Below are 17,534 nucleotides of genomic sequence, written 5' to 3' on the forward strand. Positions count from 1 at the left end.
GAGATGAACCAGTATAAAAAGATTTGTTTCGCTTCGTCTATTGTACTTTATCAATGCGTCTTTAAAGTTTTACTACTTCACTATTTTTCGAAATTGGGAGTTTTTGATATACACTATTCAACCTCCTTTCTAGTGTGTATCTTTTTCTCCAACAATATGATAATGTTGTATGTTGAGAATTGGTTGTGTGGTGTAGTTGAGTTGTAAGCGGATAAATATTGATGTAAGTTAAGTTGTCTATGTTGGTAGTATATTTGCATTTTACTTCTATACTTAATATGTTGATTTCTTTATAATAATACTAGCTTACTCTTACATGTTTCCTTGTGGTTAGATTGTGATGATCATACTTGTGTAATAACACCCAATTTTTCATAAAATATAATATAAGTATTTTATTGATAATTTTGGCATTTTTATTTTTATTAATAAGAGTTGAGGTGTTTTATTAAGGGTTTTATTTAAATATTTTATTTAATTAATTAAAAGGGAAGAGAATTTGTAAATGGTTAATATTTTTTAACTAGAGGTTTAAAGGGGGGGGTTAAGGTTTTCAAAAGAGAAGTTTTTTGATCAAACCCTTTTACTCTTTTATTTTCATATACACGCTTTAGAGCTCGAAGAATAAGAGTAAGAAAGAAATCACTTTGGTACTGTGCATTCGTCTTCTTCTGCTTACCAAGGTAATGAGGGAGTGAGAAACCTCACTTTGAGTGTGAGATTGTATGTTGGATAGTAGAATTGATCTTCAATCTTGTGAATGTTGTATGCCTATGTGTGGGTTTTTTTTTTGAAATATGTTTGTTTTGTCTCTTGTTCTTCTTACACATTCCTAATGACATAAATTGTTTGAATATATGATCAATTGTATGTTTGGGGTTGTAATTGTATGATCTAAGGTTCCTATAAAAAATCCTAAGGAAACTTGTTGTGATAATCACTACTACAAGATGTATATTTTACATCGGTTCTCTGAAGTCATCTACATCGGTTCTAAAACCGATGTAGAATAGAGCGACGTAGAAAATATATACATTTTTACATCGGTTTTGAAAAACCGATGTAGATTTATGCTTAAATCTACATCGGTATAAAGAAAATAGCAGGTGTATTATAGTAATATCTCATACTCCCACCAGAAAGCTTTTCCCATACGGATAACAAAATTAATAGCTTAAAAAATCATCATTGCTAAATTAGAGTGCACAGATTCTTTTGACAAGATATAATAAACTACATTAAAGACGCCTATAAAAAAGATGCCATACATCCACTCAGTACACTAACAATTCTACTAGACTTCTTTCTGTTTCCTTCCCTTCAAATCTGTGACGCCTTTCTCAAGTTGCAATAAAGTAGGAAATATAACCGCTGTTTATCAGAAAAACATTATTTTTATGTTAATCATCATGAACATAAACATGGAGCCAGTAGCACCCTGGGAGCAAAAAGCAAAAAGCTATATAATGAAATTAAATCTACAAATAGATTACGTCTCATAGTATTATTCCTTTCATACATTGACATAGTATTATTCCCATTCTCATACGTCTGCATAAATGTTGAAGGAAATATTATGAAATTAAATCTATAAACAGATTACGAAAATTTCAGAATAAGAAATGGAAAATTAGGAAGGAAACAAAAGAAGAAAATAACATTTAAACACAGAAATATATGGTGCTCTACTAAAGCATTGAATATATATAACATATTTAGTGTTAGAAAGTTAGGAAATTCTTTTAATTTATAACAGAACATCCTAAATTACTTCTAAGGATTAGATTATGTTAGATTATCTTTAGGACTAGTTTCTTATCCTAGAATATCTCCTAGGATTACTTTCATATTTCTTAGTAGTTTAACGATTGCTTCCTTATTTTGGCATTTCCACCAAGTGATTCTTGGAGTAAGCGTGTTAAACAAGAGTCACTGTGTGGTGATGAACTTGGCCATTAATTAGTGAAAGAAGCAACTAGCTCACAAGTACCAGGACAAGGATACTGCTCCACAAAGAATAAAAGAAAATATTACATTAAATAAATGGAATTATCTAGCACAGTAACATAAGAAAAGTAATTTGTCATTTTATGTTTCAACCTGCATAATAGCAAAAGCCATTCACTTAGACTGTAGAAATTATAAATAAGAATTAGGAGGCTTTTCAAAAGAGCTTTCTACAATTTATTTGTGCTTGCCTTATGATATAACTGTTTGGGAGAGCTTATAATGCGTTTCCAGCTAATTTTAATATGCTCTCCAGGTTAGCTTATGAAAACAACTTACAACTTACATGAAAATTGTTTAATTCTATTTAGCCTTCGACTATAGAAACTAATAAATAATAAGTATGTGATAAGAACTTATTCAATAAGTACTTAACTCAGTCATTTACCCAAAAACACCATAAGAAGCAATTTAGTCGTGGCATTTTCTTACTCAACACTACTACAATATGCACATTCTACATCGGTTCTCTAAAGCCATCTACATCGGTTCTAAAACCGATGTAGAATAGACCGATGTAGAAAATGTATAGTTTTTTACATCGGTTTTGAAAAACCGATGTAGATTTAAGCATAAATCTACATCGGTTCTCTTGAGAACCGATGTAGATTGATTTTTTTAAAAAAAAAAAATCATGCTTATTTGCAGGGAAAACAGCTCCTGAAACTCTACTCTCAAACACCAATACAAACAATTAACGAACAATCAAATGCTTCAAGACACACTATTTGTTGTCAATCTTATTACTATATAATAATAATGATGATGAGATCAATGCCTAAATGGAAGCAAATATATAATTATTGAAAAACGGTAATGAATCAGCAAAATAGGATAAATAATGGTAATTTAATAATTATATGTTAAAGATAAATTTACACATATAACATTGCAACTAAACAATGAAAAAGAAAAATAAATATTATATAAATATTTTATATAATATTCAAACATAAAAATCTTATATAAGTTACTCTAACTCTCTGTTACTATAAACACCACTTTTTATATACATATACACAACTCATACTATTTCTACACTATTAAATTTATTTCTACATGCACATTATATGATAAAAATAGAGCAAGTTAGACAGTAATAATAATACTATTTTTTTAGGATAATAATAGTACTACTTAATTACTGCCTTTGTTAAAACCATCCTATGCACTCAAATTACTCAAGTTTATCCAAAGACAATCCAATCCCAATTCTCCTACACAACAAACAAAACCTTGAAAAAATAGTAACCGACTCACGTTTTAAGTAGGCATCAAAGAGGTTCCCAGTAACACCCTCAATGGTATCATCCACGGGAAGAATATGCACATGCTTCCCGTACTTAACATCAGCACATAAAAAAATATAATTGCACATAAACATTCAACAAACACAATGGTTAGAGAAAGGTGAAGGGAATGCAAACAAATAATATGAGTTAGGACATGTTTGCATGCAACCCCCAAAAAGCAAAAAATAAAATATATATTTATTATTATGAGAGTGTAGCTGCCACTGGAATAAAAAGTTTAGACACAAACATATTCAGAACTCGTAATATTTATAAGAAAAAAAGTTAAAATAAATATACTCATAAGAGATAAAGATTCTAACCCGGAGATTTATCCATGGTTGGACCCCTTTTTCATTTCCTGAAAACAAGCAAATTTGCCAATAATTAAACTTTCAACGCAGTTATAACATTACAGCATACGAACTAGCTACGCATTCAAATGAATTTATGATAAATGAAAAAGGATATAAACATCAAGCAAGTGAACTTAATCTCTTTGTATTGTGCTAGATTCTATGATGCACAAATATGAAACGTATATCTGACACAATGACAATACAATTATACTAATAATATATAGAATATGATAAGTATCAGATATTTAAATTTAAATATGTATAAAATTTCATAAAAAATAATAAATATGTAATCACAATTTTGCAAATCCAAATTTAGAACAAGTTCTCTGTAGTAATCAAGGCATATATTATGCCAGTGTTTGTGGCAAAAACAGAAAAGGAAAACCTTAAACTCTAAACCTCTAGCAGAACACAGCAAAGAAAGGCTTTACCTTGTTGAGTTCTTGAATAGCACTTTCATAGCCATGGTTGACAGAAGAGCTGAACATCCTCTTTGATTGAGGACATGCAATAAAAATCCTCCGAAGAAGCATTTTACGCAGGTCCTACTACTACAACTCACTCTACAGTCTAAAGTAAGCTCATCTCTTAATATAGGACTTTCTAAATAATAGTATTTAAAATATCATTTAATTTGGTTCAAAATTCAACTTCCATGTATATTCAGAAGTTTTTAAAAATGTCTTGTGTTGGATTCTCATTCGGATTTAAAACTGTGTTTGATTCTCATTCAAATTAATTTAAACTTGTCTTAATAATAATATGGCATTGTTTATCATATGCATCCAAGAAATTCAAAATTAAAACATGTAAAAAATATAGAACATACAAATGTAACTCTTGAAACATTTATCAATATATAAATTAGAAAGGAAAAATTAAAAATGACAACACAACAAAGAATGACTAAAATAAAAAATAAAGAAAGTGGTGATCATGGAATTCAGCAGATAAATTTCTTAGAAATAACACATATATGGTATGATGTTTTTGTTGTCTATTTAAAAATATTCAAAGCAAAGAAGCAAAGTGTAAAAGTAGTTAGAGCACCAACCATCTAAGTTTGAATCTGCCTCTAGAACTAGCTTCAGATCTTGTGACTTGAGGGATGTTTTGAAGTAATCAACAAACTCTGATGAAGAGCCCGCCCCCTGTTACTTGAGGGATGGTATTTTGGAAGGCAAAACTAATTTTATATTAGGAGGTAAGCTCTAATACAATGCATCCATTGTATTTGAAGGCATAGAACTAGATTTGACAACTTGACAACACAACAATGACTTAGTAGAAAGTTATTCAGTGCATTTAGACAACTATGTAACTACAACTGATACAGACCAGGAACTCCAAAGTGATTCAATTACCCTGCCTTTTGAGTTGGACTTAAATTATCCCCCTCTTCACACTTATCAAATTCAGCACCTGAAAACAATTACAAAACTTTCAGCACCAGCACTGTCAATTTGCTAATAATTTAAGAAGGTCGGAAGAGGAAACAAATATATAATTTTGTATCTGTAAAAGCAAAAAAGACAAGGTAAAGCATGTCCTTCTCATCGAAGCACAATGTTGACAAGAAGCTGAAGTTTGTATTAATTATTCATTATTGAAAAAATCAACAATATAATTGTCAACATACAAAGTAAAATAAGAAAACATCGTCATTATTGAATGACCAATGTAATCTTTCAAATCTACAATGATCCTACTGCATAAGACTTGTTATATACAAGTAACGATGCAACCGAATTGTCTAAGCAGAACAATGAGAACACAGTGAACTAATATGGCATATTAGACAAGTTCCAGGTTCCTTTTGCTCATTCTTTAATGGACAAAGACATTCATATATCTCCATCTTCCATTAGTAGCAGCCACACCACCTGTGTATCAGAAAAATTGAAAACATCAAATTGACACAACACGACCTAACACCGCAACAATGAAGCTTCACTTCACCAATCAGAACAATGCTCACATATGAGAAAGCATATCGACATAAAGATTAAATTTCTTGAGATGGAAAAGAAGAAGAAAGAAAAAAAAAACTTACTGAGTATTGGTTTTTTGTGCGGAAGAAGATTAGAAGCTAAAGTATCGTATTCGTTGGCGACGGAGGTTTGAAAGGCAGCGTGAATAGCCTTCCAGAACTTGCGCTGTTGGGCGATGTTGACAAATCTGAGGCCCTCCAACTCCTTTTGGGAGTACCTGTGGTTCCCGATCTTGGGCTTGGGCTTGTTCTTGGGCCATGGCAGTGTTGTCTCGTCGGTCCTCCTATTGTTCTTGGCTCCTCCTCCTCGTCTTCTTGAAGAACGGAGGTTGTTGGCGACGGAGTGGAGAAGGGCTAGCGGAGAAGGCTACGCCGTTACCGTTTTCAAGGAGGCAGTGGAGGAGGCGGCGGTGGTGGAGGGAGGTATGGCGGAGGCGATGGTGGAAGGTACGGTGGAGGAGGTGGCGGCAGTGGTGTTGGAAATTGCTACAGCTGTGGAGAATTAGGGCATTTTGCAAGGGAGTGCCAACAAGTGCTCGTTGAATGGCTAATAGTTCGTAAATAATGCGTAAAATGGCTAATAATAGTGTACTTTTACACCGTTTCTTATTAAAATCGATGTAGAATAGTATACTTTTACATTGTTTCTTATTAAAACCGACGTAGAATGGCTAATAATTTGTAAATAATTACAAAATTTCCACCGCACCTTTTTTTTACATCAGTTATTGAACAACCGATGTAGAAGACCCGATGTAGAATAATATTTTTGTAGTAGTGCAAGCTTGGATAATGATTTCTTTGCATGTCCGCCGCTACCTCCATCATCAACTTCATCCCTGTCTGGTCCAGCAAGATCAATAAGGCTGATTATGCTAGTTTTTGAGCTACTCAAACCCTTTTTAGTTCCCTGCAACATCAATTTATGAAAATAATGTTTAGCAAAAAAAAAAACTAACAGGGAAAATTGACAATATAGACCTGCCCTCAATCTTGGAAAAAAAAAAGTTTCCCTACACAACTATTGTCTACAGGTAATGTAAGGTAGAATTACAAATTTGGTAGTACCTTGCACAACGACTCAATGACAACTGTGAAAATGATATGTGATCTGGAGCTATTAGAATTTAAGCTTGTTGCTCCAATTTTTCTCCTTGAAAGGCCCTGCAGCATATATGAACAAATGAATTTAGATGATAAAGATTAAAAAGAACTGCAGTAATGCATAGAATTGCTTGAACAAAATATCAGCTAACAATGGTTCCCTACCTTAATCAGAATTATTTGATGGTTCCCTACCTTAATCAGAATTTGTGCTACATCATCATAGTTAGTTATGTATTCCTCGATCAGATTCTCAACATATGGTGCATTTCTGAAATCATCCTTCATCTGCAAAAATTTTGACCAAGGCATATTTATAATAAGCATTTTAAGATGTAGTAACTAGAAACACAAAATAATATGTTGATAAAAAATTATACCAGCATATGCCTACCTCAAGGTTCTGTTGTATAGGATAATGATTTCTCTACATGTCTGCCGTTACCTCCATCATCAACTTCATCCCTGTTTGGTCCAACATATACTAAACCTCTCCATCACCACCACCGTTTCTGTCAAATTCATCGCCCTTAAATAGATCATCAACCCGAACACGTGGTGAGTCCGTTCGTGTCCTGGTGAGTGACTCAAACTCGGGCGAGTCGAGCAGCACGACTCGGAGTCCAAGCTCACGCACTTTTTCCACGGCAGAGGCTGCTACGAAGACGATGGAGGGCTTGTTGAGGTGGAGGAGGCACGTGAGGTCAGAGCGTGTGGAGAGAGGGTTCGCCGGGGAGAGGACCACGTCGAGGAAGAGGAGCGCAAAGCAGAGGATTCGAACTTGGAGAAGGATAGAGGCCATGCCGGCGAGGATGATGGAGGCGATGGCAACGAATTTGAGGACGAGCGCGGTGGAGTCATCTCGGCAGAGGTCAGAGTCATGGCCGGCGCAAGTGGAGTTGGTCATGGATTCCCAGCGATCTCCGGCTGCGACGTGACTGGCAGAGGCGGTGGAGGGTGGCTCTGCCTTAGAGCCCCGGTGTGGCGGCGGCGAGGGTTAGCGGCGCTGCTTGAGGTGTTGAGGAGAAGCCCTAATTGTGAGATGAGAGGGTATGATTTACTAGGGTTATCGCGTGGCACATAATAGGGTCTCAATTTCTACATCGGTCAATAACAAGACCGATGTAGAATCGGTCATATTTACATTGTTTTTCCTCTCAACCGATGTAAATATGTTTGCATTTTCTATTTATTTACAAGTTTGCCACCGCGTTTATGATTTACATCGGTTCTAATATAACCGATGTAAATATAGCGATGTTAAATAGTATTTTTCTAGTAGTGAATTTGTAAAGATATTGATTGATATGTGTAAGTTGAGTGATTTGAAATGTTAATTGCATGCTATAGAGCAATTAATCGATTGTATATGTGTTTATGCATGAAATTGGATGTGGGTAACTTGTAATCGCTAAAGAGACATGATTTTCGGGAAGGAATTGTGTTCTCACTCTATGAGACGTGTAAGGTCTCTCAATGAGAAGTTCGAAGGCTTAACTTGCTCAACTAGATGTTGGTCGCTCAACGAGAAGCCTTAAGGGTCTCAATTCCCTTAACTAGATATTGGTAGGTTATGAAAAGCCTTAGGGGGCTCAACTCTCTCAAGTAGATATTGGTGGTTTAGTTAAATGTTGGTGGCTCAACTAGATGTTATTCACTTAGCAGGAGGCTCTAGGGATCTCAGCTCGCTCAACGATTGCTAGATGGTTGTTTTATCCTTGTGGTCTTGATACTACCTTTTTACTAATGAATAATTGATTTATTTAAGAATGTACATGAGATATATGAGGTGATATGAAAAATATGTGATATGTGAAGTGAGATAATATGTATGTTATTGTATTGAGTCTGTTTGACATGCATCATTCATATAAAAATGTGTTTTAAGGTTATGATATGGAATAAATTGCTAGAGAAGGTCCCCTTGTGTAAAAGTTTGGGAATCAATATTTGGGAATAACTCAGTTTGAAAGTTCTAGTTTTACCCTCGTAAGCATGGATGTACCTTACGTGACTTAGCTATCCTAACCAAATCTTGGAAGTATGTCTTTCTAGTGAAAGTGCACATAGGGTGTGATCCGAAATATACTTCTAGACTACTCTATGTGTATTGCTGGCTACAATGCATAAATGTGATATTTTTACTGGCGCCACATGTATGATAACACGTGTCCATTGCATATGCATTATAATGTTAATTGTTACTATTTATTATGCCATGAATGAGTTGAGTGTGATAATGATATTATTTATGTATACTATGACTTGTCACATGTCTTATTTGTGTTTGGCTATCCGATTTGCATTCTTACACCATGAGCTAGAGTCAGATGTTTCTCACTTCCTTTGTTTGGTGTTGTTTTCCTTGGTTGTTATGTAGATGATCATCAACATGAGGTTGATGATGTTGATGATGAGGCTTAGGCTTCAACGTTGGATTTTGCTCTAATAGGACATGTGACATTGGGATTTAGTGATGTTGTTCTATTGAATTATTTTGGAAGTCATTAGTTTATTTCCTTGTAATTTTAGTTGATGATGATATTTTGTTTAAGTTAACAATGTGATGCTTTCTATCCGAACAGAATTTTATTTATTTATAAAGAATCATGTTATTTAACTTCTATTATTTATATGTTTTGGTACATAGGATAAAGGGTGTCACAATTATGGGAGCAGGGTAGGGATAAACAAGAGGAGGAGTGTTTTGAGGCCTTGTTGGAGGATGATGACGTTGATTTTTTGAGCTACCCTAGTGTAGCTAGTTTGGTTGTGTAGCTTGATCGACAACCTAGGGTTATGTTTTAAAATTTTTTGGATTACTGTATATACATACATGTGTATCTTATAGATGTAATCCCCATGAGGGTTTTTCTTATGATTTTTGTTTGATACAACTAGGGATGGCAATGGGGCCCCATGGGGGCGGGTAATAGTAAATCCGCCCCGCCCCGTTAGATAAAAATTGTCCCCATATCCACCCCATATTCGCGCGGGTATCCATTGAGCGAGTATCCATGAATTTCTTGAATACCCACGGATATCCATGGATATTTACAAATTTTTAAGAAATTAAAAAAATTAAATTACAAATAATTTTAAGTCTATATTTAATGTCATTGAAATATTAAAAATAAAAATTCAATGTTAATTTTAAACTTGTATTTAACATTAATTTTGTTGAAATAATAATAAAAATGTAAGATAATCAATGACTTAAAATACATCAATCTCACAAGTAAGTTAAAGTCTCATCACAAAGCTACAATAATTCAATCTCATAATTCCAAATGAAAGTAAACAACTTAAAATACATAAATTTTATTGATCCAATCAAAGCTAGAAAATTAATCAAATTATATCCAACATAATTCTATAACATGTTTAACACATGTTGACTTCATCAACCTCACTTTTGTAAGAAAATAAAACGAGAGAGTGTAGTTTTAGAGTTTGTGGTACAAGAATAATTAGGATATTTAAGAAATATTATTAAACGGGTACCCGCGGGTATGGATATCATCATACCCGCCCCCACCCCATTTATAAATGGGTAAAAAATTATCCGTCTCCATTATCCGCGGGTACCCAATTAACCTATCCATTTATTATCCATAGCGGATTTTATCCGCAGATACCCGCGGGTACGGGTATTTTTGTCATCCCTAGATACAACTTATAATTACAAACACATACACACACATATTATTGCATGTATATTTAATAGTTGTTTGCATGTTAATCCTAGGTAGTCATATTTGTGTTTTTTTTCCGTGAGTAGTTGAACCTTAAAGTGTAGTAATTTGATGGGTCATCATAATTAACTTCATATTAGTGATTATGACTTCTTTCTCTCTAAATTAAAATTACAAGAAGAAAGTTAGATTAAAAGACGACCTTGAATCTTAGGGTATAAGCTTTAATGATAACAAACTTAAACGTTATTTTAGAGAAAAAATTTCCAGATCATACTATAAGACGAATAACTATAGACAACTAATGATGTGTAGTCTCTTAGATGAATGACTTCGTTTGAAAGATGAAAGCAAATATTTTATATCATTTATGTTGTCTAATATAATAACCAAATTATATTCATCTATGATATTCCTTAACATATTGAAAGGAATAAAAAACTTTTTCAGTACTTACATTTCAAAAAGGAATAAAGACATGCTTTTCATCAAAGAAAGGACAAGCAAATCTTTTGAAGCATGTGAAATCTAATAAAAAGTTATTCCTAACTAACACATGTAACACTTCTTTCCTTTGTTACCAAAAAAAGTGATAAGTAGTTTCTTTGATCAAATAAAAAATGATTATTAAAAAATCTAATGCTCACAATTAATGTACTAACAAACACATATCCTTTAAAAGAAGGAAAACGAATTCGAAGACAAATGAAACAAGCCTACGAGATATGCTCAAGGATTTACAACGATCATCTTTATGAAAAACTTATATAAAGAAGCTTGAGGACTCAAAAAGAAGAGAGAACAATCAATTGTAAAAGTTCATATGCATTCTTTCTGTAAAAGAAAACTTTGTACTTAAAATTGGTTGTATATTATGTCTTGATAGTAAGACGAAACAACAAGTGATTTTTCAACTTTAACTTTTGACATTGGAGATGCTTATTTATAAAAGAATACTTGATTGTTGAAATCCAGAGAAACTTCGTTCTTTAAAGAATATTTGGGTAGTTGCTTGAAGAGATGTTAAAGAACACTTAGGTTGAGTTAGAAATGACTTGTGAAAGAATATTAGTTTCTATATAAAAAATAGTTGGACTTGATTAGATTGATCAATAACTGGATGTAGAGGTTATTAAATTAAATTAAAAATTATTATTTTTTAAATGTGTGCAAAATATGTTTATAATACTTGTAATTATATATTATCATTATCATTTTCTCAAAATTAATTGTTTTTTATATTTAATTTGAAAACTATGTTCTAAAATAGTGATTGACTTTTTTTTTTGTGTGTGAAAGATTGAGTGAATTATCATAGTTTGAGATGTTGAACATTTTTAATTATTAAATTCAATTAATAATTTTATTGTTTGAAAGTTAAAAATCAAAATAAAAAATTAATTATATAAGAGTAAAAAATTAAATATTCTTCTTTTTGAAAGGCATACAATTTGTTAGACAAAGCCTTAAAGTGACTTGGGAATACTTTGTGAAGGAAAAGAAAAAAAAAATAGTTGAAGGGCAAAATTTTTGTAATTGATTGTTTGTCTTTCGCATTAATGCAGCCTTTATTTTACTGGCTTCCATTCCAAGTATTAAGCTCTAAATGTACATATGAAGTTTACTCAAATTTTAATTTTCAACCATTTTAAGAAATGATCAAATTAATATTAATTGCCCATAATTTGAACTTTGATGTATATAATGTAGTCTTTAATTGCAAGCAAACAATATGAATGAAGAAGCATCATCATAAGAGGAAGTGTTCAAATAGTAATCACCAAATATTGCTTAACATGATTCATTAATCAAAAGGTAAACAATCCTTCATCATTAAATAAAACAAGGGTAGACACCCCTCTGAGCGTTACTCATTAACTGCTCATCCATATTCGAACAAACCCACCTACTAAACAACACAACAACATTAAAACGAATTGTTCACCTGACACAATAATGACAATTTATTAAATTCACCCTCAAAGCACGAAAAGAATTAATTTCACTACTATTTCTTTATTGAAAACAAAGAGATGAACTCCAAGAAAGGGACAAACAGAATATAACTCAGGACAAGGAGAGTCAAATAGTCAACATTGTGGAAGATCCGAAGGTGGTGGTTGTAGCTTCTGGTTCAACCCTGGTCCATTCAACACTAACCATGCCATGCCAAGACCCCAGCTTATGTGAACGTCTAGGTGACAATGCATTAGCCACACCCCTGGGGTCAACACGTGTCAAAGTCAAACATAACATAAAAAGTGATGATGATGTAAGAGACTTGTTTATATATAATCTGGTGTTTCATGATGGTGCCACTCTAACTGCTAACATGTTTAGTTACAAAGGGACAATGCTCGGTTGAGGTTGCATGAGTGAACTTTGGACAACACATGCACGTACGTCAGGTTTAAAAGCATATAGGTTACGAAACACTAATTGCTTCTGGTGACTTTGAACTAATCCTCATAAAAAAGGTAAGGAGCAATATGTTATTATAATAATATCTAGATAGCGTTATTCTAAAATATTTTTATTGAAAAATGTGGTAGCTGTAGCATGATTTTATTGCAATTAGTATTGTTGCATATTAAAAATTGTTTTGACAAAAAACTTATTTTCTGTAACTTTTGATCAAATTATGATTTGATGATTTCAAACGGGATATCTAACACGATTCATCGATTGAATAATTAGAGTATAATATAATATGGATCAATATTTTATAAAGTTATATTGGTTTAATGCTAAACAAAATGTAATGTTTATATAAAGCAAACTCATTTGACGCTTTAAACATAATATTTTAATTTCAATTACACCATTTCCGAAATCAAAGATTTTCAAAGTTGAAACTACCTATGTACAAAAGTTTGCACAAGGCCAATATGTAAATTCGTGTAAAAAAGAAACATCAAAATCCTTAGAATTAGGATTATGATTTATAAATAATCATTTTTTGCACAGAATTTTCAACAGAAGGCAAAACCAAAACAAAAGTACTGCTCTTTATTAAATTGTGCGATTTTTCTATCTCATGCATACATTTTTTTTTTTTTTTATGGAGATATTATATTCTTCACTATAGCTATTGACTATTTTTCTATCTCTTTATCGAATTCTTAATAACATACTTAAAGATCCCAATTATCTATACATAACGAGTTGGATTTTGTTGATTCTATATCCAGGGTAAAAATATTTCTGATACAATAAATAATTTTATGATTTTGGTATAGTATTTTATTTTTAACATCTTTTTGACCCTTCTTTACTCACTAATGCATGGAATAAGATATTTTTTTTAGTGATAATGATTTGAATTTTGAAATGTTATCATGAACACGAGACAATAAGAGTCAAGAATATTTGACATGTATGTACGGACGACGTACCAGGGTTGTCTGCTAGGAAACGAATGGCGATCCATCCACCAGAAGGAACACTAGCCGTGTTCCTCTCAACAGGGTCCACAACATTGAAATTCTTAGCGTCTTTGTCTGGTTCATAGTTCCCAAAACCTTGTCCAACAACAAAGAAATTGTACCCATGAAGATGCAAAGGGTGGCTCTCACCTCCAAGAACACTAGTACCTTGCAACACCAGCTCCACGCTCGTATTGAACGGAAGCACCACCACCTTCGTGCCATTGTTCACCATAGTGTTATTCAGCCCCGTTCCCGTGTAATCAAAAGGGTTCAAAGGGGTGGTCGGAAAATCAGTGTTGAAACCCCCGTTAGGGTTTCCAAAGTAGTAAGACTGAAGAATCGCTACCGTAGGAAGTGCAAAAGAAACGTTGTTCAACGAGGCTGCGAATTTGGTTCCGTTACTGGGTCCTTGGCACGTTGTGTTTTGTAGACAAGGGGTGGTTCCAAGTCCAACGGTGAAGAAAAACTTCTTATCAACTTTTTGGGGTACATTGGAAGGGAATTTAGCGTTGTTCAAGCTTCTGAATTGGCTTGTGAAGTTTGCAACAAAGTTTGTGGCGTTTATGGGTGGGAGGGTTGGCAACAAGAGGGAAAGGTTTTTGGGATGGTGTGAAGATGATGGATGCTCTTGTTGAAGGATACCTGCTTTCGACGATGGATACTTCGTATCAGTACCATGATTCAGAAAATGATATTGGAGGATACCGGCGGTGGTGGAATTGTCGATAGTGCCCCTGCCGGTGAAGTAAGGCCTTGCAGCCATGAGATAAGTTGCATTGTGGGAGTGTGGTTTGGTTTTGAGAAGAAGGTTTGTGGTTTGTCCCGGGGTTATGAAGATTATGTCTGTGTCGAATGGTTTGGTGTATGAAGCATCAGCTTCCACAATGGTTAGGGTGTGGTTGGCAATGCTAAAGAAGAGCTCGTCGTTGAGTGCAGCGTTGATCAATCTAAGAAGATAGGTCTTGCCTGGCTTCACTATCAGCTTGAATGTATCTGCAACATCATGAATGCAGTGAAATTTTTTTATTGGTGTTTATTGTTTGTCTGTACTGTGTATTAGATATATTGATTAATTTTTTTTTATAATCATATTATTAATTAGTATTAGTACAAAGATTTATGAATTTCATTATCGATGATTAAAGTTGTTGGAGAATTTGATTAATTATCTTTAGTAGAGTGTTTTTTTTTCTTCTCTTCTTTCAATCACGTTTTTCTCATACACATGACCAAAAATCAAGACTTCATTTAAAGAAATTGGATTTGATATTACTTTGATCAACAATATGATGGTTGATTAATTATTTTCTATCTTTATAATTACTAGTGAAATTGAGATTGTGTCTCTATATTTGTTTAAAAATATTTAGAAATTACTAATATTTGTTAAATTAATTGGTATTGTATCTAGTCCTTAAACTTTAATAAAATTTTGAGTTTTGAGTTTTAAGTTTGTAAAAATAACTAATTTTTAATATTTTTTTATTATTTAAAAAATTAAAAATAAAACAGTCCAAAATTAATTGGTTATCAATCTACACCAAAATTTTAGGACAAAAAAACTACTCATTTCTTTTGATTTGGTTAATTCGTACAAAGGATATTATAGTAATTTAATTCAATTTTAAATGAAAATAAAATATTTTCTCTCTCTTATTAATTTCATTCTCCAATTCATTTATTTTTCTATTAATTAATTTTTATTTGTTCAGAGAGAGAGGGGGGAGACATCATGAAAGATGAGAGAGAAATGAGTTAAAGAAATAATTTAATAAGAGAAAGATAAATAAGTTAGAGAAAGAATTTAATAAAAAAGATAAATGAGTTGGAGAAAGAATTTAATAGGAGAGAGAAATGACTTAGAGAATAAGTTAGAGAAAGAATTTAATAGGAAAGAGAAATGAGTTGGAGAAAGAATTTAATAAGAGAGAGAAATGACTTAGAGAATGAAATTAATAAGAGATAGAAAATATTTTATTTTCATTTAAAATTAAATTAAATTACTATAATATTCTTTGTACGAATTAACCAAATAAAAAAAAAATGAGTGATTTTTTTGTCCTAAAATTTTGGTGTAGGTTGCTAACATACTCCCACTAAAAAATAGGAAAGAGTATATTAGCATTCTCTTATATATATATATATATATATATATATAATGAAATAATGTTATTTAAATAAACTTTTCTATACACATTCTAGAGAAGAAAATAAGAGAGTATAAAGATAGAGGTTGTTAGATAACTTAAAATGACACCACGAACAAGTTCATGTATTTAAGTATTTCAATTTGTGCAAAACTCTTTTATTTAACTTTATCAAAAACTGAAATGCATAATATTGATTTTAACTTATAAAAGTATGAGTCATTTTACTTTCTAGTTTTTTTTTTTCCTCTCAGAAGTGCATATTAAAAAGTTTATTTCAATAGTCTACGAAAATTCCATGTATTTAAGTTGTTTTTAGACGTATGGAACTTAATTTTTGCCTTATTTTTTTTATCTTATGCTGCATGATATTTTAGGAGAGGATGTGTGTGATTGGAGTGATAAAAGGGAGGGCCGAAGATAAAGGAAAGAAAAAAATGTTGGAGATATGGTTAATCACTTTGACCACTACTCTATCACCTTCCCTTGCCACTAAGCGAGGTCCCGGGAATTTCCCATTCACACTCAAAATGTTCCTTGTGTGGCACAATCTCGTGACATTTAGGTACTCGATCTTACACACAAGGAGATTAAAAAAGAAAAAAAAAAATTAAACCGGTGAACAAATGCAAATGAATGGTAACTGCAAACTTTGACTTATAATAATATTGTGCATGTAAATGAAGGATGAGTTTGTAACGTACATTGAATGTGTAGTGTCTTGTTATGCTCACTGCAAACTCAGGAAAGGAAGTTAAAACCCAAAAGCCAAACAACAGAGCTCTCACAGGAATGTGAGGGTAATCCATATTGTTGTGTGTTTCATGGTTGGGAAAATTAGCTTGGATTACTTATATATATATACTATACGAGAATATACAACTTTGTTGTTGTCTCAACGTTTGTGGTCCAGTTAGGCTGTTGGTCTTGTTGAATTTTAGAGTGGAAATGAAGCAATAATTTTGCAGTCTGCTATTTATATATACAATGGTTAATTTAGGATATAGAATAGTGTTGGAAACACGAAGTTTATTGAGAATTATAATAGTGGAGACTCGATGAGCAATGAGTGAAGCTTGCATAATTTTAAATTTTAATGTATTTTGGAAAGATGTGTCAAAATTTTATTTTATTTTATTTTCTTGCATATGTATGGTTGAATCCTAGAGGCAATGTTAGTCCCATTGTCAAGGTCAAGTTTACCTATTTCCTGGGACTTTGTGGTTGAAGGGTCAATTCAATTAGTTAAAAGTTTAGTTGTTTTATTATATGTTTCTTTAACATGAAAATATTGAAATATTAAATTAATGTCCTCAGACCCGCATGAAAAATATTCTAGAGATAAAATTAAGAGTTATATATTATTTATACATTGTTTTTCTACATTTATTTTAGACTCAGCCTAGATGGACCACTTACTAATGTGGTTTAGGGTAGAAACTCCTCTTTCTTTATATTATATATTGTTATTTTCCTATCTCTTTGGATTACAATATCATTGTACAACTA

The 17,534-nt window shown here is 32.4% G+C and overlaps 2 protein-coding genes and 1 long non-coding RNA gene across 7 annotated transcripts; all 3 read right to left on the reverse strand.

Moving 5' to 3' along the window:
• Positions 1-1,155: 1,155 nt before the first annotated feature.
• On the reverse strand, positions 1,156-4,991 carry LOC145955592 (uncharacterized). 2 transcript variants are annotated; one of them, XR_014432248.1, is made up of 2 exons: positions 4,716-4,991; positions 1,156-3,660 (listed from the first exon to the last, which is right to left on the reverse strand). It is a non-coding gene; the product is annotated as an uncharacterized LOC145955592 (long non-coding RNA). The 2 variants fall into 2 exon arrangements; XR_014432247.1 differs by having other exon boundaries at positions 4,093-4,991.
• Positions 4,992-5,878: 887 nt separating this feature from the next.
• On the reverse strand, positions 5,879-7,887 carry LOC109801995 (kinesin-like protein KIN-12C). Of its 4 annotated transcripts, none has more exons than XR_014432245.1 (4): positions 7,150-7,886; positions 6,951-7,043; positions 6,720-6,815; positions 5,879-6,561 (listed from the first exon to the last, which is right to left on the reverse strand). XR_014432245.1 is itself a non-coding variant. In XM_083070536.1 (4 exons), the coding sequence occupies exons 2-4, from the start codon at positions 7,041-7,043 to the stop codon at positions 6,373-6,375; spliced, it is 408 nt and encodes a 135-aa protein (XP_082926662.1). In that variant the 5' UTR covers positions 7,150-7,887; the 3' UTR covers positions 5,879-6,372. The 4 variants fall into 4 exon arrangements, 2 of the variants coding, with proteins under 2 accessions (XP_082926662.1, XP_020218770.2); XR_014432246.1 differs by having other exon boundaries at positions 6,921-7,043; XM_083070536.1 differs by having other exon boundaries at positions 6,921-7,043; positions 7,150-7,887.
• Positions 7,888-12,224: 4,337 nt separating this feature from the next.
• Positions 12,225-16,867, reverse strand: LOC109799554 (laccase-2). The gene is made up of 3 exons (XM_020360137.2): positions 16,730-16,867; positions 13,846-14,871; positions 12,225-12,671 (listed from the first exon to the last, which is right to left on the reverse strand). Exons 2-3 carry the CDS (start codon positions 14,639-14,641, stop codon positions 12,541-12,543), a joined length of 927 nt encoding a protein of 308 aa, XP_020215726.1. The 5' UTR covers positions 14,642-14,871; positions 16,730-16,867; the 3' UTR covers positions 12,225-12,540.
• Between the last annotated feature and the right edge of the window lie 667 nt (positions 16,868-17,534).

The sequence above is a fragment of the Cajanus cajan genome, chromosome 3 (genome assembly GCF_000230855.2).
Source record: "Cajanus cajan strain Asha chromosome 3, NIPB_CcT2T_4, whole genome shotgun sequence".
NCBI lineage: Eukaryota > Viridiplantae > Streptophyta > Magnoliopsida > Fabales > Fabaceae > Cajanus > Cajanus cajan.

Bases quoted from the DNA above. Each gene is read 5' to 3' on its own strand.
- LOC109801995 (XM_083070536.1), bottom strand. From the start codon at position 7,043: ATGAAGGATGATTTCAGAAATGCACCATATGTTGAGAATCTGATCGAG. The intron at 6,816-6,920 runs GTAGGGAACCAT...TATATGCTGCAG, and splicing joins ATCAAATAATTCTGATTAAG to GGCCTTTCAAGGAGAAAAAT. The intron at 6,562-6,719 runs GTACTACCAAAT...TTGATGTTGCAG, and splicing joins TCATTGAGTCGTTGTGCAAG to GGAACTAAAAAGGGTTTGAG.
- LOC109799554 (XM_020360137.2), bottom strand. From the start codon at position 14,641: ATGGCTGCAAGGCCTTACTTCACCGGCAGGGGCACTATCGACAATTCC. The intron at 12,672-13,845 runs GTACGTCGTCCG...TGTTGACCCCAG, and splicing joins TTTCCTAGCAGACAACCCTG to GGGTGTGGCTAATGCATTGT.